Source organism: Zeus faber (assembly GCF_960531495.2).
Source record: "Zeus faber genome assembly, chromosome: 16".
Lineage (NCBI taxonomy): Eukaryota > Metazoa > Chordata > Actinopteri > Zeiformes > Zeidae > Zeus > Zeus faber.
Genome location: NC_137202.1, coordinates 22,158,645 through 22,181,364, shown reverse-complemented (window position 1 = coordinate 22,181,364; position 22,720 = coordinate 22,158,645). Strand labels below are relative to the sequence as shown.

The following is a 22,720-nucleotide window of genomic DNA, read 5'->3' as shown; positions in this document are numbered from 1 at the left end:
GGTTTATGGGAACGGGTTTTCTAAGCGCAGAGCTTTTAGTGGAAACAAAAGAGATCCATCATTGTCTGTACTACAACCAAACTGACTTGACACCGGCAGAGAAGCTGACGACAGGATGCACGAGTCCGTCGGTGTTGAAGTTCTCCAGCATGCCCTGGACGGGCAGACCGTTGACCCGGAACGAGATGGAGGGGGCGGTGAGGTCGAGGCAGCAGCTGACCACATCCTCATCTCGCAGCAAGTGCGGGAAAGGAGAACTCACCCTGCGACTGATGCAACCTAAACGTTCACGAGGGGAGAGATGAAATATCCCCATCCCCTGACGATTCCTTTTTCCTTCCTAATAATAGAGAGGTTCTCTGGGAAAAGGCATTCATGGGATTTAAGATTTTTTCCCCCTTTACTATGACTTTTCCAATGAATCTCCTCCATTTTGTACCATCTATTGTTTTCCTTCTGTATTCTCACCCGACCAGAGGTGGAGCCCATCAAAGCCGTAGGAGTAAAGGTCATCTCCCACTCCACTGCCGCCCCAGCCGTCCCCGCCCGTGGGCCTGGGGTGGTAGCCCTCTGTGCAGGCCCAGCCGACGCGCAGGTGGGTGGGCTCGGCCGTGAGGAACGGCTCCACGTGGTCCACCACCAGCTCGTAGTACCACCTGCGATGCTGAGCCGATCCCTCCCCGAGGGCCAAGAAAATGTTGGGCCTCATGCTTTGGTGGGGAGGAAGAGAAGGAGGAGGGGAGCGAGGGCAGTGAAGAGAGAGAGAGCAATGTACTCTATGTATTGTGATGTCTTGTACTTTATTATTATTAATATTACTGAACTAGGTAGTACCTTTGGATGTAGCACGTAGTGTGCTTACTTAGCGGGAGGCATGCATGCATACACATAGTTCTTATTTATTTTCCCTTATTATTTAGTGTTGCCTTATTACTTTTTATTTAGTCAGTATATAAGATACTACAACTACTACTGCATGAACGCAATTCTTTATACTGTATTATAGTCTCTATTATATCAAGGCACCTGATATGACAAGTACTTTTAATACTTTAAATACATTTAAGAGCCACGACTTATACTTAGCAACTATATTACATATACTTTTACTTAAGTAGAAAGATCAGTGTAGTACTTTCACTTTTATGAGAGTAATTTTGCGTCAGGATATTTGTACTTTTACTGAGGTAAAAGGTCTATGCACTTTTTCCACCACTATAACAATACACACGTGCAACACCATGAAATGGCAGAAAAACATATGCCATATAAAGGGAGCAGTGTACCTGGTGACCTGGTTGACTAAACGTGTCTGAAGCAGAATGTCTCTCTCGGGCAGCAGGTTGTGACAGATGAGGTTCTGGTTGGAACGGACCGCCACGCCATGGCACACAGAGAGAGAGCACAACACCTCCAGCACCTGGGCCCCGAACCAGAAAGCCCACAATAAACACAAGTGCATTATTCTATGATAGGGGACCGATGGAAGGACGCCCGTCCTTGGCCAATGCCTCTGCTAAACATCCATTCAGGCCTAGCGTAAAAAAAACCTCTAAACTTGGAAAAACACCAGCGATGGACTCGGGATTCCGTTGAAATCCGTCACGCAAACATTATTCAGTATGTGCACGCATAGACCTCTGCATACTTCACCTTGTGATTGCGTCCATGTTTGTCCAGAAGAGAAATGATGGACTTAATGTGTCCCTCTTTGATGACATTGAGAGCCTCTGGACTCTCCAACAGGACACAGTGCAGAACATCCAACACACCTGAAATGACAGAAATGTTCCTTGTTATGTACTCATTCCATCATGGTAGACACCCAAGCTACACAACACATCTTTGCTTTGAATGACAAATAATCATTTCAACCGACTAAAACGAAATGTGAGCGAAAAGTTCATATTCATAAGGGTGTAATGATAATTCCTTAATCTGTATTTGTGTATTCAGGGAAACCTTATAACCTGAGCACTTTTCAGTTCAACAGTCTAATAACGTGAGAAATAATGTGTGGCAAGTCGGCATTAAGTTTAGTTTTAGCCACCCAACCAACAGTATAGAATGAAGAACCGGAGGATTCAAATGCATGAAAAGCCAGCAGACCAGCAGACGCTTCCAGGCGATCCAGCCTTTCAATTAACCAGTCCAGAGAGCTGGAGAACTGGGCGCAGTTCCTGCGATTGCCCCTGATCACAGCGGCTGGAAGGGAACACGGGAAGAGAGGTTAGGAGAGAGGGTGTACACTACACCAACGGAACAATTTCAATTAAAGTTAGGAAAAATCCAGCCACTTTGTCGAGTGAGGCCTTGTTAAAATGTGGTTCCCATCCTTTATAAACCATTCACTGAGCAGTTTACTATTGAGAAACTTACCACTGTGATAACATGTCGTCCAACATGGCAAATGTTGGACGACATGTGGACGACCCTTAAAAAAAAAAATCTCCTTTTCAAAAACTGTTTGACATTACAGTGGTGCACATGGTATGGTGAAATGAGAGAGGTACCCAAAGTCGCCATATGTTTCCCACAGGTCTGAAATATAGTTGTGGTGGTAGCCGACGGGGGGTCTAGCGACGGCAATTAGGGTTTTCCGAGTTCCCGTGAACACAACATCACTGACTGCACGAATTGCAGATTTCTGAGTTCCCGGGAACGCAGCATTACTTCCTGCTTTGGAGCTCTTTCTAATCCAGAGAGCCGTGTCCGCATCTTCTAACATAATTCCAGGGAAGGAGACCACTAGTTGCTTAGAAAATGCTAAAATGGGTCGCCACCTGCCAACCCCCCCAAAGAAAAATGAGTCACCCAAAAAACATTTGGCAAAAAGCGAGTTGTTTGCGTCCCTGACATTAAAATCACATTTTGCCTTCACTCTTGGGAGGAGGGGCTGAAGCGGAGCAACTTCCTCTTTCTAGTTCCTTCCATTAGATGTAACCAAAACAGCTAATTTGTGGAAGTGCACAAGAGTCAATAAAACCCTGGAAAACCATAAAAAGCATGGTTTGACTGCCACCATATCGTTAGTTTTAACACTACGCTTATGCCCAGTGAGAGGCTGCAGAAGAGTGGTAAGTTTCTACATGGTAAAGCAAGGTTGTGCTACGAAAAGGTTATAAACGATGGGAAGCAATGTGTCAATAAGGGGGTGGCCCGGGCTGGAAAAAATAACAGACCCATCCTTCAAGCCTCACCCAGTAGTCCATAGAAAGAGCTGACGATGCTTTCCCAGTCTTCTCCCGCATCACTCGCCGCCGCTGACTCTGCCGGATGAGGGGCATTGCTGTAGAGGTGGAGACGGTCAATGCAGTCCAGCACCAGGCCGACCACACCCTGGGAGGAAGCAGGCGCGCGGGGGCAGAAGGCGTGCACGGTCACGGGACGGAATGTGTCGTAGTTACGCATTTTACAATTGTATCCACCTTTACCTCCTCTTGAAACAGGTTCTGTCTATTCTTTAGGGCTTGCGTGCTGTTCTCACGGGCCTCGTGGCCCAGCCCCTCCCCCGGAGGCTTGAAGAAACCAATAAGGTCCCGCAGGCAAAGCCTCACAGTCTCAGTTGGTAAATCGACCGAGGAGGCGTTTTCTTGTTGACCGAGGCCGTCCAGTTCCCTGTAAACCAGCGTGCACGACACAATCAACAGAAACGAGTGTGTAATGTAACATCTCTATTCAAACCCCAGCCTGTTAGTGGGTCGGGAGTCTCGGCCCGCCTAAACCTTAAATATAAATGACTCTAAAGCTGGGAGCTCACTTTAGATCTGGCCATTTCCCAAGGTTTAATTGCTGTATTGTACATGTGAACAAGCGGAGCCGCGCCGCCGTCTGGAATGATTGAGACAGCCGGGACCGGGAACGCACAACTGACACCAGTACCTGGCGAAGCGAGTGAGAAGGTTAACGGCACTGCGGATGAGCCTGGCCGTGTGAGAGTCCTCCCTCTGAGAGCGAGACAGCGTCAGCCCGTCATCCATGTGGCCCTCGCTGTGCAAAATGGCCTTCGGAAAGACGTTTTAGAAGAGTAAATACTTTGAAAAATGCATTTATTTTTTTTTTTAAACGGGGACTGGTGATATATGGAGACTGTCTTGATTCTGTGGATAAATAAAGATGCTCTTAAGCTCACTTTAGCTCTCCAGGTTTACCTTGCGCTGAACTCCACACACACGGGTGCATTTGCCATCGCTGGCTTGGTAGGTGAGCCACAGGCCAGAGTCTATATGCTGAATATAGCAAATGGAGTCACCATACTTGATCTCCGCGGCGCCCATCCCTTCAACATCCTTTTTCGGACATGGGTCAGACTTTTCCTGGAGATGAAATGTGTGATCATGATTGCGTTAGACCAAATGTCGCACACACCACGGTTTGCTTGTCTCGAAAAGGCATCACGTCACAAAGCATCTGCCGACTTAATTCAAGCACACTCTTTAAACTGAGTATGTCCTCATTCTAAGCCTGTGAGTTGGAACCGCCCGGAAGAACTGGGGTATATTTGTCGTGTGGCCCCTGACCTTTGACGGCCGGAAACAGAAGGCGGTTGCGTTGACATCTGCCCTGTCCCTCTCCAACAGATGCAGGCCGCTCTCCTGCGTGAGGCCGAGGTACCGCCCGGTCGTCACGTGGCACAATCGAAAGGGTTGACCCCAGCGCACATGGCTGCCGCTCCACCTGGGAAACCCACGTGTTTGGTTTGGTTTCAGAGAGACGACAAGACATTCCTACAGGGAGAAAGTCCCTCTCCTCACCTATAAATTACTACAATCCCTGGAAGCTTCTTGTTTATCTGACTTAGTACTACAATAGTACCACAAAATGGTACATACCGGGCCACAGTACTCGGGAAGATTTCTCTGTGTATTTCTATGTGCATTAGTGTTTCTTTCTACATTGCGATTAAGGACTGCATAACTAAAGTTGTGACGGCATGGGCCGCCTGCCAAACCGGCTGTATATAACTAATCCCATCAAGATGTAATAAAGCTGATCGAACGCACTACTCACACTACACGCAGAATCTCCAGCGTCCACAGAGAGCGTGCACGGGCGGACACCGCGCCGACCTCGTAGTGGATCATTCTAGAAACACAAGCCGGCAAATTATTTTCCTTCACTTGCCCGGTTCCTTCGATCTTTAATATATATATGTATATATATATATATATATACATATATATATGTGGAAAAAAACAAAACGAGACAAAAGAAGACCTCCTCATCTCCTCTCCGTGCGCTGTGGAAGGAACCGTCAAGCAGGCGTCACTGTGGCCGTGCAGCAGCCGCAGCGTGTCTCCGCCCCTCAGGTAGCCTACGGGTCGCACCAGGCACCAGGATTAGAGCACGCGTCAGCGCCGTAAACATCTCATTTTGGGATAAGGCTTGGTGGATTTAATAAATAAATAAACTACATTGCGTCGCCGCCTAGGTGACACCAATTACGATTCGATCAGAAAACCGACAGCAATTCGGTCAAACGTAATCATTTTTAAACGTGCTCTTTAAATGAAGTTGACTCTGTGAACATATGAAATTGCACAGGAATTTGGTGCTAAATCCCTTGCGCCGGAAGTTAGGGGCCACTACACACAGTCAAGACCAAACAATTTTCACACACTCGTCCTCATGCTTAAGGAGAGGACCTCGGGCGGTCCCCGACAGAAATCTCCAAAAGCCAGCACCAAATGGCTTAGTTGGCTACAAAGCTGCTGCCAGCGCCGGCACTGATGTTATAAAAAGTCCTCCCTCGCCAATGTGTTTCGTCAATCAAATCGCTTGGATGTGGAAAAATGTGTGAAATAATAAAATAAATCCAAGTTTCTGAACAAGCTAAAAGAGCGGGGGGTGGGGGGTGGAGAGGGGGCTAGGAGGGGGGCGGTACTTGCCTTGAGCAGCAGCACCTCCGGAGCAGATGGGGGCAACGCTCCAGAGGGTCGGCTGAAAAGCTGCATCGACAATTAGACTGCTGTGCAAGCTCCTGTCGACCGCGCTGCCGTAAGACAGGTGCTAACGGGGAAGAAAAGCCAGAAATAACACCAGGATCGCCCGTTTTTTAGGGGGCGGGGTTTCGCCGTAAAAAAAAAAATTTAAAAGCCCCTAAGTGTGCAAAATGTATAAATTTAAAGGCAAACAAATGATGTCAAGAGCAAAATGTTTGGAAGGTGAAAGATCGACCAAAGGCAAATTCAGCTGCTTCATTGTTCACACTGCGGAGCGACTTTGAAAAGAGTCTGAGTTGGCAATCCTACATTTTCTACTTCTCTATTGAATGTGTCCTGCAGATATTTAAGGCTACACAGGCAAGTTTTGCAAGTTTGTACTTTCATTCAACTCCCCAAAAGTTATAGAAGAAGGTCTAAAGTAGGAAAATTCCAGTTCAGCCACAGAAGATGCAAGATACGGAGCAGAACAACTCTGCAGGACGGAGGGATGAATGTGTGCCTGTCCATTCCAAATGAACCAGTGTCATTTCAAGTATATCGTTTGTTTATAACAATCTAATGTACGCCACATAAAGTGGTTAAGGGGTTCAAAATAAAGCTGGATCTACAGACTTGTGGCCTCTGTTAAGTAATTATTCCATACTTTTTAATTTTTAAATGTCCCCACTCACCAGATATCTCTCTGAGGACACACTGACCAGTATGAGGTCATCACCGACACGCACCTTCTCACCCTCTGACCTCTGTCTGGACGCCGGGTGGACCGTCCACCAGCATGCCTCGCCTGCACACAGTCGTTTGAAAGATTGTTGAAAAAAGTTGTGGAAGCGAAACGCGGTTCAGTGGTAGCAACGACTCTGTCGATGCAGGGCATCAGGTTAAATTGGAAAAAAAAACTGGCGGGATTGTCACCATGGGTTTTTAACGCAGGTACTCCTCACTTAACGACATACCTGACTAACCACCGTTCAGACCTACGACCGGCACTCTGACCGGTCTGTACTGTACGCCGCCCCACGTCCGGCGCCACTGCGGCAGAAGGGACTGCCGCAGTGGTGTTTCCAGGGCACAGAGACACAGACCACGATGGGTTGTAGACACCAGTTTATTGTAGAGAGGAGGCTAGGTGGAATTAGCCGGGAGCAGATGGAACATGTCATGACGGGGCTCCTCTATCCTGAGTGTGTGTGAGGATGGAGTTTTACCTGTTGCCCATTACCCCAACCAAAGAGCTTCAGGTGTGGCTGCTCAAACCCTCCCAACCACACACCACAACTATACATACTATATATACTATATATACTATATACACTATTATACGCTATATATACTGTATACACTATATATACTATATACACTATATATATTATACTATATATATATATATATACCATATACACTATATACTCTATATACTGTATACTATATAGACTGTATATACTATACATACTATACATACTCTATACACTGTATACATCTCATCACCGTTCTCAGTCTCAATCTCGTTCCCGCAGTCTGTCAGTATTCACTACACTAGCGTTCACAATGGCCACGCCCCCTCACCGTGAAACAACGCGGGTCCTCGCTTATCGACCGATCCGCTCACCGACCTGGTGCCAGGAACGGTCGTTATGCGAGGAGTGTCTGTATTCCAACCCTTGTACACAAGTACCTGCTTTATCTTCTTGCAGACCGACATCGAATGCCAGCTTATCAGTCGACGCCACACAGGAAGTCAAACAGCTGAGATACTGTGGGGAAAAAGACCAGCAAAACACATCACAAGGGAATTGCAGGTATCTTTTTTTAACTAACGAGTTATGGAAGTGAAAAAAAATAAAAATCCATTCAAACATAGCTTTGGGAGCGAATTAATAATCCATATCTTGATCTGCAACCGTTCCCCGTCCGTGAGCCTCACCATGGCGCTGTGGGAATGTTGGAACAACACCGACTGGCCGTACAACAGCGTGCGATAACACTCCCGTCCTCCCTGAAATAAAACAAAGAGACCGCGTGTACAACAGGATCCTTCCAGAGACGCTGCGTCGTTAAAATGATAAATCATACAAACAACGGTCTAAATGAACAGAATGTACCCCCGAAGCCTGGTCCTGTCTGCTGGCGAGCATCTCTTGGAGGGCTCTGACGGAGAGGCACTGGGCCAGGACGAAGGAGCACACACGGAGGTCCGGTGGAGCATTCTGGGAGACACACAAAACACAACAAACAAACAGTCCATGACTTTGCCGAAACCAACACGGGGCTGCGCGGGGCCCGAGTGATTTTGGGTGTCCAGTATCAATCATTATCAGAATGAATTTAAACGGAGCACAAGGATCAAATCAATGAATATTCAACCCCCCCCCCCCCCCCACACCCCTTCCACCGCATTAATAAAGACTTATCTTGAACAGAGCGACACACGATGGCCAATAATATTCCCTACCTACATATTGCTCTCGAAAAAGTAATTTGCGGGAAATCAGCCGACACTCAAGAATACGCAAGAGAGCGCTGGAGCCGCGGAGCACAGACGACGCCTCTCCGCAACGTCGAAAAGGGTGTAAAAACCCAACGCTAGTAATGCCATAAACATCTCTTTTAACAGCTCTCTTATGATCCGACCTCATCTTCATTATTTTAATCCTCCACCGGAAGTGCCGTCATGGACTCACGACCCGAGGCGTCGTTTCAGATTTGAGCCGTTCCCATTTATTCTGCTGAATGAATAGTTGCAGAGATCCAAAATGTTGAGAAAAGCACAAAGACGACAACAAGTGCAACAAGGGCAGTTCATCTCCTGAGCTTCCAAAATAGTAAAAAGTGCAAATGCGCCGAAATGATGACGCCGCTCATTCCCCGGGTCCGCCGGGAATGGACCCGCGACCCGGCTGTGGACCGCCACCCGCCGGTTGAGAGCCCCCCGCTTTGTGTAGGCGTCCTGACCTTGCAGTTGGAGGTGAGTTCCAGGGAGCAGAGCCTCGAGCCGAAGCCGTCGGCGGCCAAACAGAGCTTCAGCTGCTCCTGGTGGAGCGAGAAGGAGCTCTGCAACACCACCTCATCCCCCTGGTGGAGAAACACACACACACACACACACACACACACACACGCACACGCGCGCATGCACGCACACACGCAGACAACGCACACACACACACACACACACACAGATGCGCGCACACACACACACGCACATGCGCACATGCACGCACACACGCAGACAACGCACACACACACACACACACAGATGCGCGCACACACACACACGCACACACACGCATACGTGCACACACATGCACACACATTCACGCGCACACACACACACACATACGCGCACAAACACGCACGCACACACACACACACACACACACACAGACGCGCACACACACACACGCACGCACACACACACACACACACACACAGACGCGCGCACACATATACACGCACACACGCACACATACGCACACACAGGCATACGTGCACACACATGCACACACATACACATTCACACACACACAGACACACACACACAGACACACAGACACATGCACACCCACACCCACACCCACACACACACACACACACAGACGCGCACACACACACACGCACGCATACACACGCACACACACACACACACGCACGCACGCACACACACGCACGCGCGCACACACACACATCACAGAGGGAGATCGAGCAGATGCACACTGAGAAGCAACATGTACTTGGCGACGGTTTTCGAAAATAAATACATTGATACACAGCAACATTTAAATGTGATTGTTTCGATTTCTGAATCCATTTGAAAACTGAACGCTGAACAACGTTCCCTTTGTAAAGATTATTAATTATTGCAACACGTACAACCTTGTTTTGAACTACTCTGTGGATTTGATGCTGCGTTAACATGGTTGTATGCATGCGCGATGTAGATGCTTGTATGTAGCACAGTGTTGACAGTGTTAGAACATTCTTTCTCAGCTCTGGAACGCAAACCCTTGTTTTCTGATGCCCCAAAAACATATATTTAAATCATTAAATCAACATCCTCAACGTGCGGCGATTAGTCGACTAATGGCTGGAACTGTCGACTAATAGTCGGCTAGGGCAATCTTTAGTCGGGGGCAGCCCGATTTCCTGCTGTATCTCTACCCGATACAAATTTGGAAGCCCCTGGTGCCCATGCCCTAGAACCGCCCCCTGTGGTTGAATGGATTGAATGCAAATGCGGCACCTTGTATTAAAATCCATTTGTTGCACTGTACGTGTGAATCAGCTCAGAGGAGCTGGCTTTTGCATCGTCTATTTAAGGTAACAAAGTCACCCGGGCGGCACACCGCCATATTGGGGCGACAGTGCAGGGCGTGACCCTCAGATTCACCTTCTTATCCACTTTCTCATATCAGTGAAGTATTCTGGAGTCTGTCCGTCACACACACACACACACACCGCAGCACAGGGTGCATCATCATCATCATCATCATCATCATCATCAAACTTCTTCTCGTAAGAAACATTTTATTTATGAAGCGCCTTCAAAAGCAGAGTTACAAGGTGGCGTACGATGAAGACGTTAAATAAAATAGAAATCAAAACGAGAAAGCTTCTACTACAAGCCCTCATTTGGAAATGAAAGTGAGTTTTGCCAGTATGATATGTTTCATCATCAAATGAATAGAATGGATTTTGACTCTGTGTGTGTGTGTGTGTGTGTGTGTGTGTGTGTGTGTGTGTGGTCTCTAATAATATGTTCCTGCAATTGAGGAGGCTGCAGTTTCAGCACCACAATTCTCGGATCCTAGTTTTTTGCAACAGCGCCACCCAGTGAATAATACTTTATAGGTTTATTCCACCCAAGTACTACTTTCGGTTAAACGACTTGTAGTTTTATGTAAAATGTTATAGATGGTTAAGTTTAGGTTTAATGTTATAGATGGTTAAGTTTAGGTTTAATGTTATAGATGGTTAAGTTTAGGTTTAATGTTAAATGTCCGGTAAAACCAGGGTTCTATAAACGCGGTCCTGAAAGTGCAGCCTCCTGTATGAGAGGAACATGCGACTCCCTGACTCGGCCTCAGCCGCACTGTTCCTGTGACGTGTTCTTATCAGAGGACGGAGATAACGACATGTGAGAGAGAGGGAACCATGATAACGACGACGGCCAGCCCTGCGGCACTAAAGACGGCCACAGCAGTTAAAAATAACAATTGGAATCAGACTTTAAAGGCCAAGTATGCTGACACATACAAGGAATTAGACGCTGGTCGTTAGTCACCCTCACTTTGTACAGGACATACAGTGAAACCTAAAAAAGATGCAAAAAAAAAAAAAAAAAAGGTAAAGCAAACTTTAAGAAATAATTCACATGAAGTAAGAAGGATTTGATGAAAACGTGTGATTAACGGTCATTTTTATGTGCTTGCAAATATATGAAATTAATTCAGTTTATTCAAGAAAAAAATTTTCAAATGCTACTAAAAATAATAGAGTATTGCAGCTTTGTTAATGTACTACAGGCGAATTGCAAGGGAAAAATTGTCGATGTGTTAAAAAAATATGTATTTTATCTAGCTAGCAAATGTAGCTGTGCAGCACTATATACATTTATACAGTATATATATAATATTTCAATTTTTTTTTTTTAATTTCTGATTATTTTCTATATATATATATATATATATATATATATATATATATGTATATATATATATGTATATATATATATATATATATACACACACACACACACACACACACTGTGTATATATATATTAATATATTTGTTAACAAAATATAAATTATTTTCCCATTGAACGCAATTAACAGACCGTCCACCATTTTGCAGAAAGATATCCAACAGGTGACCTATTAGGTGCCTATTTAAAAATGAATAAAAGTGTAAATAAAAACATGTCAATAAAAACACCCTAACCCTCAGAATAATTAGGCTGCTTCGGACGTAAATAAGTGTAGAAAGTAAGTGGAAAGTGACTCACCGTGCGCAGAAACTGGATTTCGTCTTCCTTTTCCACAGCTTCACTCATGTTGAGCGAGCAGCCGAGGTGCAGTGAGAGGAATGACGGACCACCACCGCCCAGTGAGAGGAGTGACGGACCACCACCGCCCAGTGAGAGGAGTGGCGGCCACCACCACCGGCCGGGGGGCGGGGTCCATGCCTCCATCACACACACCTTGTCAGACCACCGAGCAACAGGCTTCAAACTCTCGCAATTATTCATTTTTATTTATTTTTTAATCATTTTAATATGTTTTTATTTTACTTGACATAGAAAAAAAAAATAAACGAAAATGTGAACATTATACGTTCATAAATAATCTACATAATAGACAGAATTCAGTTGACGGCATTTAATTTTTATTTATTGTTCCACTTGTATGACATAATTTTTTAAAAGAGAAGTTTTAAAAGATATGATTTTTTTTTGAATCCAAAGAAACCATTCATAAAAAAAAATCAAGATAAGCTGCATCAGAGTTTAGTTATTGCAATTAATAGTTTGGAAAATTATCATTTTTTATTTATCTTTACACTTGCATGGCAATTAAAAAAAAGATTAAAAGAAATAAAAACGTTTAGAAAGAAGAAAAAAAAAAATCAATACATGTGTACAAGTTATTGCAATTATTATAATCTTTCGAATTATAACTTTTTATTTTTTTCATATGTAAATTAAAAAAAAAGAGAAATATAATCAACACATGTATCAGAATTTTCATCTTTTTTTATTCATCAATGAACACAGAACTTTGCAGAATTAGTTTTAATTAGTATAACGTTGTTCAGTGCATAGTTATGGGGTGCACATTCATTTTCGATATTGACTAGCTTGTGCATGTGTGTGTCATAACATGTATAATACTGAATGTGAGTTCTGATCCATGTTTTAATTAATGACTCATTTAGGGTGGTATCCACACTGACAGACAAAATTTCGGGTTATCAGCTCCAAAGTATAACAAAATGTTTGAGAAATGTTTGTCTTGTGGACAATTATATTATAACAAATTCACTGCTTAAAATCTTTAATCACTGTGTGTCTTTTACAAGGAAAGCAAAAAATAATCTTAAAACTGTGTTTGGCGGCTGGTGTTCTTATTCTACCTCAGCTGTGACGTGGAATAGGAACGTGTGACGGGACTTTTTGAGCTGTCAAGACTGATCATTCAACCTGTTGGGGCCAAGAGTCCATTTTCAATTCAATAAATATGATTTACCATTTTCACTGATTAAAAATAAATAAATAAATAAATAAAAAAAGCCGCACAAATTCAAATTCTATGAACGTTGTCTTTTCAACCTGGGTTGGTGTGAGGTCGAAGGTTGCGTACCCAAATTGAGGATGCATGTTCTCGAAACCTGTTGACTCTCATCACGCATGGGAATAATGATGCAAAATGTGAGGCTTGTATTTACTCTGCTTTATCAAAATAAAGAAAAAAGAAAATAAATAAAACATGGCAATTGCATTAATTGAGTGTTTATTTATTATTTTAGGGGGCGGATCATTCACATCAAAAATACAAGGACGAGTGGACTGAGACAGAAATCACAACTGCCGACACCCCACTGCATCAGTAGACAAATCATTTCAGTCAACATATGTGAGTGTGTTTTTTCTTTGCTTTTTTAATCTATTTCATTCAATGACGGGGGGGGGTGGGCGGGGGGGTACACATGTGGCGGTGGGGTTAAAGGTCGCTCTCCCCGTATAGGGCGGTGGAGAATGCGGTGTAGTCGAGCGCTCCGGGCGGGGCTCCGGGGACCTTGTACTGAGGCATCCTCATGATGCAGTACTCCGCCTGGTCGTGGGGAAGCTCCCTCCTGAGCTCGTCCACCAGGATGAAGGGCTGCGGCGGCACAGGACAGGAAGACACCAGAATCACAATCAGTATTACTCACCAGGTACACATGCACGTACAAGGAATTATTATTTACTATTATTGTTATTGTTATTCTTCTATAAGACGATTTTCATAAAACAAAAATGGAGAATAAAAAAAACTGATCAAATAAAATAGAAAGAAATGCAAAGTAAAAATTTAAATTGTCAGATATATACAAAGAGGCAAAACGGTCGGAGAAACCAAACGGTCAGGTCTGGGGTGGGGTCTGCGTAGGTGCTGCCCAGCCTGCTGCACCCCTGCGTTGATCTGGTTGTGCCGTCGCCTATGTCTCCCAGTGCCAGAACTGATACTCAGTACATCCCCCACATAATAGGCTTAGGATTTGCGGGACGGTTGGGGTGCGAGCTATGTGAGTGGGGATGGGGCGGGGGGGGCTGCTGCCATCTTGCCCGTCACGCTCCTGCCCCGATGTGCTCCTCGTCTGTCAGGAAATTTTAATACCACTCATACCAGCTTGGAACACATAAATCTTACTCTGAACAACAGTCCACCAGACCAGGGTCTGCGGGGCAGGAGGGGTGCAGGTGATTCAGGTTCAACGTGCTTGGAATTTTAACTGCAATTGCCAAAAGCACACATGGTGCACACACTGGAGTTTTCCGGGGTGGCAGGGCTCTGGTAGGTTGGTGTGCGGGTGGTGTTGGCGGTCTGACCCCTGCCGGCTGGGTTTGGGTCCTGGTGGCTTGCCATCATGGATGTGGGTTGGGGTACGGGAGGCGGCTGTCAGCCTTTGCGGATATTGGAGGTGGTGGATGGCCCACATATCTGGGTGTCTGCGGGTGTCAGTTAGGAGGGCTGACATCCGGGTGTCCTGCGCTGAGTGCACTTGGCCACGTGGATGGTCACTCGGGGCTTCAGCCCGTTGGGGCGTCTGGCCAGTTGCAGTAGCGCGGGCCTTGCCTTTATCCGAGGTGTTAGTGGCCGTGGGGGTGGGCGGTTCGGGCGTGGTGTCGGTCTATCGCCGTGGGACCTGGCTCCGGGCCTGTGGTCTATGCCTGGCGTCCGCGGCCTGGGTTCTGGACCTGCGGTGGCATCACCCCCAACACCCTCCTGGTTGCACCCCTCTCCTTTTCTCCCTCATTTACTTCCATAGCTATGACAGGAAGAGGCCACGTGCCCAATTGCTGTTCCAGTTTTCCTGGACTTAATTAACTCTGTTTTGTCAATGCATGTGTGAGAAGTTTAACTCCACTTGCAGACAATTGTCCTAGACGCAATGGCACAAATATTCTGTGTTGTATGCCCAGCATGCTGACAGCACAGATTCAAAAAAGACTGTCCCTCGGTCGCTCCAAACGTCCCCGCATATTATCACAGAGCGCAGATTCGGGAACCTCGGAAAGCTGTAATATGTACCTAACATGACTTAACTGGACCATTTGTATTGCTGCCTGCAGCTATATTATTATTATATTAGTACGTATACAATTTTGATAAAGAACAACCGAGAGTAACTCCTTGCTTAGGTAACCATTTCACCACCTTGGTACAGAGTTCATTCTGGCATTACAAAATGAATTTCAAGGACTTTCAAGTACAATTTTTTTCATTTTCAATGACTTAATGCAAAAAAATAATCAATTGCAATGTGATCTTTATTTATTAAAATATAATATAATCTTTGTCTCATTGTCTATTATTTATGTTCCTATATCCATTATATATCTCTTTGGCCCTTCCTTAATCTGCGTTCTTGTCTGTACTTGTGTTCTTGTGGACTTGCGAAACGTCATCAGTCGCAGCCCAAGTAGTCAAAGTACGCATTAAGCCAAGTCCAGTCCAAATGCCCCGGATGTGGACTTGCTCCGCCCATTTTATCGAGGATGCATCGGTGGTGCCTTGTGTGGACTTGGGACAGCCAAGTATCCCAGAATGCATTTCGCACCAAGCCGTGGTAATGGTATTGGTCCCCGGGAGTCTGTACTCCCGAGTCCAACTTGCCAAGTCTGAACTACCAAGTCAGCAAGTCCGGACTTTGCGTACTTGGTATTGAGAAATGTGCATTATCTCATCCAACTATTATTAATCTCATGGTCTTCTATTATCAATCAATCAAGCAAATCTACTGTCTGATGCTACTATTATAAGTGTCTATTTCCAACCATGCTGGATTAAATTTCCCTGACAAACTATTTAGTAAAAGCGATTCTGGAGATGTTTTATTGCGTCACCATTTGAATAACAAAACCAGGGGATATATCACAGGTTTTAAATGGGCGCGCTTTCTAGCACTTCAAGCACAAATGGGGCTATTTTCAAGGCATTGCAGTACTTCAATTTCTGAGGACGAAATACAAGCACGTCAAGCACCTCAAGGACCCGTTAAGAACCCTGTTGGTATTTTAACAAACTGACACAACCGCAGCACCCCTCGGAACATACCTTGTCGGCCGCCAGGATCCTGAAGGACGCCACGACCTGATCTGCGGTGTCGGTATCGGCCGTTTCTCTGGTCATGAAGTCGATGAAAGACTGGAAGGAGACGACCCCGGTGGCGCTGGGGTCCACCAGCATCATGATGCGGGCAAACTCCACTTCCCCCTGACGGGCGGGCGAGGGATTGGAAAGAGAGGGTTACATGATATCAGCAAAATCTGCGTTTTCATGTGTGATCGGTCGACGGCCGGTGGGCGCATCTTACCAAATCGTAGCCCATGGAGATGAGACAAGCTCTGAAGTCATCGGTCTCCATTGCCCCGTTCTTCTTCTACGGGTAGAGTTTAAAGGTCAGAGGGATTCCCCACACAAATGTGAGCGACGGGCAGACAGAGGGGTAAATGGAAAAAAAGTGCCAAACATCGCGGATCAGTCAAAGACGGATTAGAGGGGATTAAGGAGATAAAGGGGTGACACTCTGGGACATTTAAAGACCTGCCAACCTTGGAAAAATATTTTGAGTAGCACAACAGTGCAACAGGGACAATAGTGAGATTACTGATTTTGACACTGTGTGTTTATTTTTGTTCATAATAGAACATGAAACTGTCCATGAGTTAAAAAAAAAATAATACATGGAACGGTCACTGAGTTCCAATAAAATAGAATATGGGACCGTCACCAAGTTTCAGTATAATGCAACCTGTAACTCTACTGGGTTTTAGTAGAACACAACATAACTAACATGGAAACGTCCAGTTCAAACTTCAAATGGAAGTTTTTTTCACTTTAAGTGCAAATATATATTTATATCATTTATATAGTACTTCCCATTCCAAAATAAATTGCAATCATTGCAAAAAATATATATTAATATAAAAGGGAGACACTTCTCACTCGTTCACAGTCTTCCTTCACTCACTGTGCATTAAACCAACTGAATCAAAGGACTCAAACGGCTCGTTTTACTGAGAGACTCGTCAAGAACCTAAAAAGAGTTGATTCCTTCATAGACGCAGTTAGGCGATAGATAAAACATTTATCCAATCGTCTTAGTTTACCTTGAAGTATCTCCAAACGGCCAATGTTTACTTTCTTATGCTATCTTTTTTGGTGTCTGGTTTGAGTATCGGAGCATTTTTACCAGTACAGGAGATGAAAACAGTATCGGGCGTGTAAAGCTGACCGACGCAGAATCGGAAATACAGTATCTGAGGCTGATCGGCAGGTCATTGCTTTGTAATGACTGATCGTTTTCCGTAATTAAAATCATAATATATTTTTTGTGTAGTTTCAGCTAGCATTTTGTATCTGCGTATTTTGATCAAGAATTGTGTGGTTGGTACACCGAATGTGTGCAGGTTGGCAGGTCTGCATTAGTACTTGTCAAACATCACGTCATGCCGTCAAGCCGCCACGTGTCCAGAAGTCTTCTATGATCCGAAATTGACAATTTGACACCGCTTGGTTTTGCTTCATTTCCATCTGAAGTTATACTATGCCTTAAGCTGTCTCCAGACAGCGCCACTGAACAAATCTGAAAGCACCTTTGAACCCTTACAGGCTGTGATTGGGCCACTCGGACACCCATCATATGGCCCACCCCCCGTGTGTGTGTGTGTATGTATATATATATATATATATATATATATATATATATATATATATATATATATATATATATATATATACATATATACACACACACACACACACACACACACACACACACACACACGGTCACCGCCTGCCATACTTCCTCTTTCCTTATTCAGCTTTCGGCTGTTGCCCCCTATTACTGAAAGAGAAAATTAAGGAATTATGCCGGCTATGGACAGGCTGCGGCGCGCACATGACCCGCAGGGTTACTCATCCATTGTGCGTCTGCTGTCTCGACCAGGCACACATGGAGGCAGGGCTGTCAGACCCATTCTTCTGCGTCGCCTGCTCGAGTCTGCAGCTAGAAGTCATCCGCCATAGGGCCGACATCTTCGGTTCCCTCCCTAGTCATCCCTGTACTGCCGAAAAGCCTACGTGCATTGAGGGGGAGGGCGAAGAGGAGGAATCAGCTCTCCTGTCTTCAGGCCTTGTTTCAAGGCCACGCTACCCCACCTCTCTGGATCTCCCTCAGCATCCATGCCAGGTGGATCAGGAAGAGAGTTGTTGGGCTCCGAGGTGGAGGGGGAAGCCCCTCCCTCACTGCAGAAAAGCCTCTGTTGCTGTCCATGGCGTGCAGGCTGACGGCAAATGTGGCTGAAAAGTCATGCAAGGCCGCAGGGCAGGCTGGAGCACTGCTTAATAATATCTGCCTGCTGTAGGCTCCTACAGGACCTGGAGGAGAAGGCCACCCCCGGGAAGTGTGAAAAACCACTGACTTCTGCCTCATAATGGCTAGGGGCGCAGCGCAGGATGCAGGGCGTGCAGGGTGACGCGACGCCACTCATTGCTTAACCTATCTTAGATTTCTGAGAAGGTAGAAGACTAGGCTCCTGGCCACTCCAGTGAAGGAGTTGGGTCTGTCCGGGCCCATTGTGGACCCACAAGTTTGAGCGGCAGCAGAAGGACTCGGTGGCATTGAGGAGCTTCATGTCCTGACAGACCCAGTCCCCACGGTGTGAGCTCCGGTAGAACCCCGGCACATCACAGGAGCAGTCACACCCCTCAAGATCGGCACGGGCCCAGAGCAGACTGGCTCCGGCCCAGGAGACGTCTCAGCCTCCCCTCACCGACGGGATGAGGGGCTAGAACAGGAATCCTTTCCGCCATCAGAACTGCCGTGAGACCCCCGACCAGCCAGTGACCTCTCCTGGGTACTGACCATTACGCAGGAGTGCCGAGACAGCCTGAGGTTTTGGCTGACCCCTGGCAACCTCATGAAAGGGGTCTGGCTGGGTCCAGTGACACCGCGGGTGGTGATTAAAACCAATGCCTTACTGTATGGCTGGGTCGCTGATTGCGAGGGCCGGATGGTCAATGACCCGGCACATCAATGTGTTGGGAGTTGTAGGCTGTCCGGTTGGCCTGGCTACACCCCCGCACCACGGGTGAGGGAACACCATGTCCTGACACATTTCACACGTCGGAACGTGTAAGGATGTCCGCTCCCTAGCCATGAATCAGGTGGCATTAAGGATTTTGCAGTGGGTCCATTTCCACCTCTGTTCCCTGTCAGCATATCACATTCAGGACAGGACAGGACAGGACAGGAAGAACGACCCGACCCAACATTCACGTTGGTGGCCGACACAGACTCGGTTCCGGGACCTGAGGTCCCTCATCGTGGGTATGCCGTAGGTGCTCCTGCTTCAGCCGGACCTACTGACACAGGCAGCGGAGGAAATCTTCCATCCCGCCCCCCACCAGTGGAAATTCCTGAGCGGAGCCAGCTGTTAAACGAAGGTTTAGCTGTGGAGGTGGTGGAAATAATTCACAGCACTAGAGCCCCGTCAACAAGGGCGCTTCACACATCCAAATGGCTAGCCTTTGAGCGCTGTTGTGTGCTGCGCGTGGAGATGACCCATTACGCTGTAATATTGGGGTCAGGCTCAGTTTCCTCAGAGTTCAAAATGAAGTGAAATGTTTGGGTTGTGCTACAACCCTGGTTTTACGAATGAAGAATGAGAGTTCTTGCCCGTGGCCTCACTTACCAGCTCCCTCAAGCGCTGAATAATATGTCAGAGGAAAGGCGGTGTCCGAGTGGCCCAATCACAGCCTGTCAGGGCCAAGTTGAGACTTGGTTGGCTAAAAGGGGCCTTCAGCTTTATTTCTGGAGACAGTTGGAGACAGCTTAGGGCAAAGTAAGAACTCTCTTCTTCCTTCGTAAAACCACGGTTGTAGCACAACCCGAGGCTTCATCCATCACTCAATTAACAGTTGGTCCCTCTGTGTTGCTGTTCGGGAATTATGGAGCACGGGAGCAGCAGCTGAAGCGAACAATAAAAGCAAATGGCGCAGTGTTGCCGCATTGATTGTTTTGCACTTAATTCAAAGCACGAAAAACACGTTGCTTTTCATTCTTTTCTTTTGAGTTTTCACCAGCGGGATGAGTGCCCAGTTAGGTTCATTGTTGTTTCTCAAGAGCCCGTTGAGCTTCTCTTTTTTCGCTTCAACGTACTCGCATTCATTCATTCATTCCATCCGCCGTAAACCGGCACTGTGAGCCAAAACAACGCAGAATAAACGTTTTAATTTGGGATCAAATGTAAGGCTTTTCTTCCCTTCAGCAACAATGCAGTGTTTTGGTCTCAAAGCAGGACGTGGAGGCAGTCTCCACAGACTTCCTGCGCAGCAAAGATACGTAATTATGATTTGATATATCAAAATTGAGGGAAAATCCTGAAAATACACATTAAGTTGCAAAATTCAGGCAACACAGTTTACCTGCATCTCTCTGGTTGGCTGTTAGAAAGATTACTCAGACTCAAACAAGACGGAAATACAAACATAGAACAGCATGCATATTAGTTCACAAACAGATAGAGAGACAATAAGTATATGTTCTCCCTCCCCCTCTCCCTCCCCCTCTCCCCAGGGCTTGTCAAGCACTTATGCACAAAAGCGGCTATTTTCAAGATATTCCAGTTGAAGTGCTTTGATTTCTGAGGATGAAATCTAAGCACTTCAAGCACATTTTTAGAACCCTGACATATGCATATCTTTACATAAACACTAAAACGAAGTAGAAACAGCAAATGTCCTACAAAATGCTATTCAAGGTCAGCTCCAGGACAGCACCGTGGGAGCCGACCGGAATTGAGCGACACTCTTGCAGGGAGACGTAGAGCGTCCAACCCGGGCCCCCTCCACCAGCACGAGGCTCTTCAACTACTGAGCTGTCTGAAGGTATGTGTGTGTGAGTGCAGCACTGTACCCTGTCAAAGTGGTTGAAAGAGGATCTGAACTCGTTCATCTGCTGCTGGCTGATGCCCTTGGCGTCCCGGGTCAGGATCTGGGTCTCGATCTCGTTGATGGTGCGGGCTATGGTGGTGAGGAGGAGCTCCCAGCCCACACGGATGTGCTGTTGACGAGGTGACACAAGGACATCAAGGCCCGGTGTCGCGGACACAAGATCAGACCTAATCCCAGACTAAATCACACTTTTAAACTGGACTAAGTGAAATGGCCTTTCTCGGTCATGGTTTAAAATAGTCTCCCTGTAGACCTGGATTATCTCTCATCTTCCTTCTGGAAATCAGATTTTTATTTTATTTTATTTTTATTTTTTTTAATCAAGACCAGGGAAAGTCTAAGTGAAGTCTTCATAAAACCTGGCTAGGGCAGGTTTATTTTTGGATTAATGTGGCCTCCAGGTTGATGTGGACTAAGACCAATACTTAGACCAGCCAGAGGTAGTCATAGACTAGTCCTTCATTACCTCAGTCTGGGACTTCCTAGTCTAGAACAAATTAGAACAGGATCACCTTCGTCCTGATTCAGATTCAGTCGTATGATAATATTCCAGCCCCCTCCAACATTTGTCTTTGGACGTGGGCGTGTACCTCCATGGTGTAGTTGGTGTGTTTGTTATCAAACACCAGTGACTCTTGGATGAGCTGGTGGTCTCCCTCCAGCTTGTCAATGTTGGGCTTGTAGGCCACGATGACGTGCTCAAACTGCTTCAGCTGGGTCATCTGGTCCTCCAGCGTGCCGCCCAGCTCCAGGGAGCAGCGGCCGATCTCCTGTCACAGGACAGAGAGGACCAGTTTTAGCAAATTTGATACCAGTCGGGGAAGCGGGAACTACTTCTTTTGCTCACTATCAAGTACAGTAAATGAGGTAGTGGGCGGTTTGTGCCTTAAATAAAAAGAAAAATTACATTCATGGAAAAGGGGCCACATCATTCATTAAAGCTCTTAAGTGGTTTTTTTTTTGGATCAGTTACACTTAATCGATTTATTGATTAATTTCTGAAGAAGCCTGGGAGCCCCACCTCCATCCTGGTTTGGATCCACGGCCCGATGAGGTTGGCCTGGGCGGCAAACTGCCGTCTTAGCCTCTCGTGGGTATGCTGGCACGCCATCTCTTCCTGGAGCGCCCCATCTCTCTGGGGTACAAGCTTCTTAACCTAGCAACGTACACAGACACTGTGGTTGTCGACATTATTCTCAAATAAATTTCCGATGTATTATATTATAATTTTAAATTTTAAATATACTGTAGCTGCAGGCAGCAATACCTGTTGGTGACAAGTTACATTTTGAGGCGTTTCCACAGGTTATAGTTTTACGCCGCTTTGCTGACATGAACGCATCATTCATTCCCACACAGTCCCACAGTCGTCGGGTGGACTTGACTCAACGTTTTCACCGGTTTCTGTGGATTCATGTTTTTTCGTGTACAACTTTTTCGATGGGCTGCCATTCCATGTCACCACAAAACGGTTGACGTTTTTACGTGATTATTTACAATTTCAGGCTGCTATTTTCAATGATTTGTTCCGAGAATATGAAACCCATCACGCACTTTACGACTTC

At 46.0% G+C, this 22,720-nt stretch overlaps 2 protein-coding genes across 2 annotated transcripts in view; both read right to left on the bottom strand.

The window, feature by feature from the left end:
- The window catches only part of LOC307242099 (ryanodine receptor 2-like), a gene marked incomplete at both ends in the record, with an annotated part of 79,692 nt that extends 67,703 nt beyond the window's left edge, over positions 1-11,989 (bottom strand). The window contains 19 exons of the mRNA XM_080016434.1: positions 87-279; positions 469-710; positions 1,287-1,420; positions 1,654-1,772; positions 2,110-2,205; positions 3,201-3,339; positions 3,435-3,618; positions 3,883-4,004; positions 4,152-4,316; positions 4,521-4,677; positions 5,011-5,085; positions 5,218-5,314; positions 5,889-6,009; positions 6,617-6,729; positions 7,618-7,696; positions 7,867-7,938; positions 8,045-8,149; positions 8,895-9,014; positions 11,942-11,989. Coding sequence (XP_079872560.1) covers positions 87-279; positions 469-710; positions 1,287-1,420; positions 1,654-1,772; positions 2,110-2,205; positions 3,201-3,339; positions 3,435-3,618; positions 3,883-4,004; positions 4,152-4,316; positions 4,521-4,677; positions 5,011-5,085; positions 5,218-5,314; positions 5,889-6,009; positions 6,617-6,729; positions 7,618-7,696; positions 7,867-7,938; positions 8,045-8,149; positions 8,895-9,014; positions 11,942-11,989 — 2,381 coding nt within the window. The remainder of the gene's footprint in view (positions 1-86; positions 280-468; positions 711-1,286; positions 1,421-1,653; positions 1,773-2,109; positions 2,206-3,200; positions 3,340-3,434; positions 3,619-3,882; positions 4,005-4,151; positions 4,317-4,520; positions 4,678-5,010; positions 5,086-5,217; positions 5,315-5,888; positions 6,010-6,616; positions 6,730-7,617; positions 7,697-7,866; positions 7,939-8,044; positions 8,150-8,894; positions 9,015-11,941) is intronic.
- Positions 11,990-12,304: 315 nt separating this feature from the next.
- actn2b (actinin, alpha 2b) overlaps positions 12,305-22,720 on the bottom strand; it is a 28,493-nt gene continuing 18,077 nt past the window's right edge. Inside the window, exons 16-21 of the mRNA XM_080016704.1 lie at positions 22,177-22,311; positions 21,746-21,925; positions 21,118-21,264; positions 16,513-16,578; positions 16,254-16,412; positions 12,305-13,814 (exon numbers count right to left, since the gene is read on the bottom strand). Of these exons, the coding sequence (XP_079872830.1) occupies positions 13,656-13,814; positions 16,254-16,412; positions 16,513-16,578; positions 21,118-21,264; positions 21,746-21,925; positions 22,177-22,311 (846 nt within the window). The 3' untranslated portion in view covers positions 12,305-13,655. The remainder of the gene's footprint in view (positions 13,815-16,253; positions 16,413-16,512; positions 16,579-21,117; positions 21,265-21,745; positions 21,926-22,176; positions 22,312-22,720) is intronic.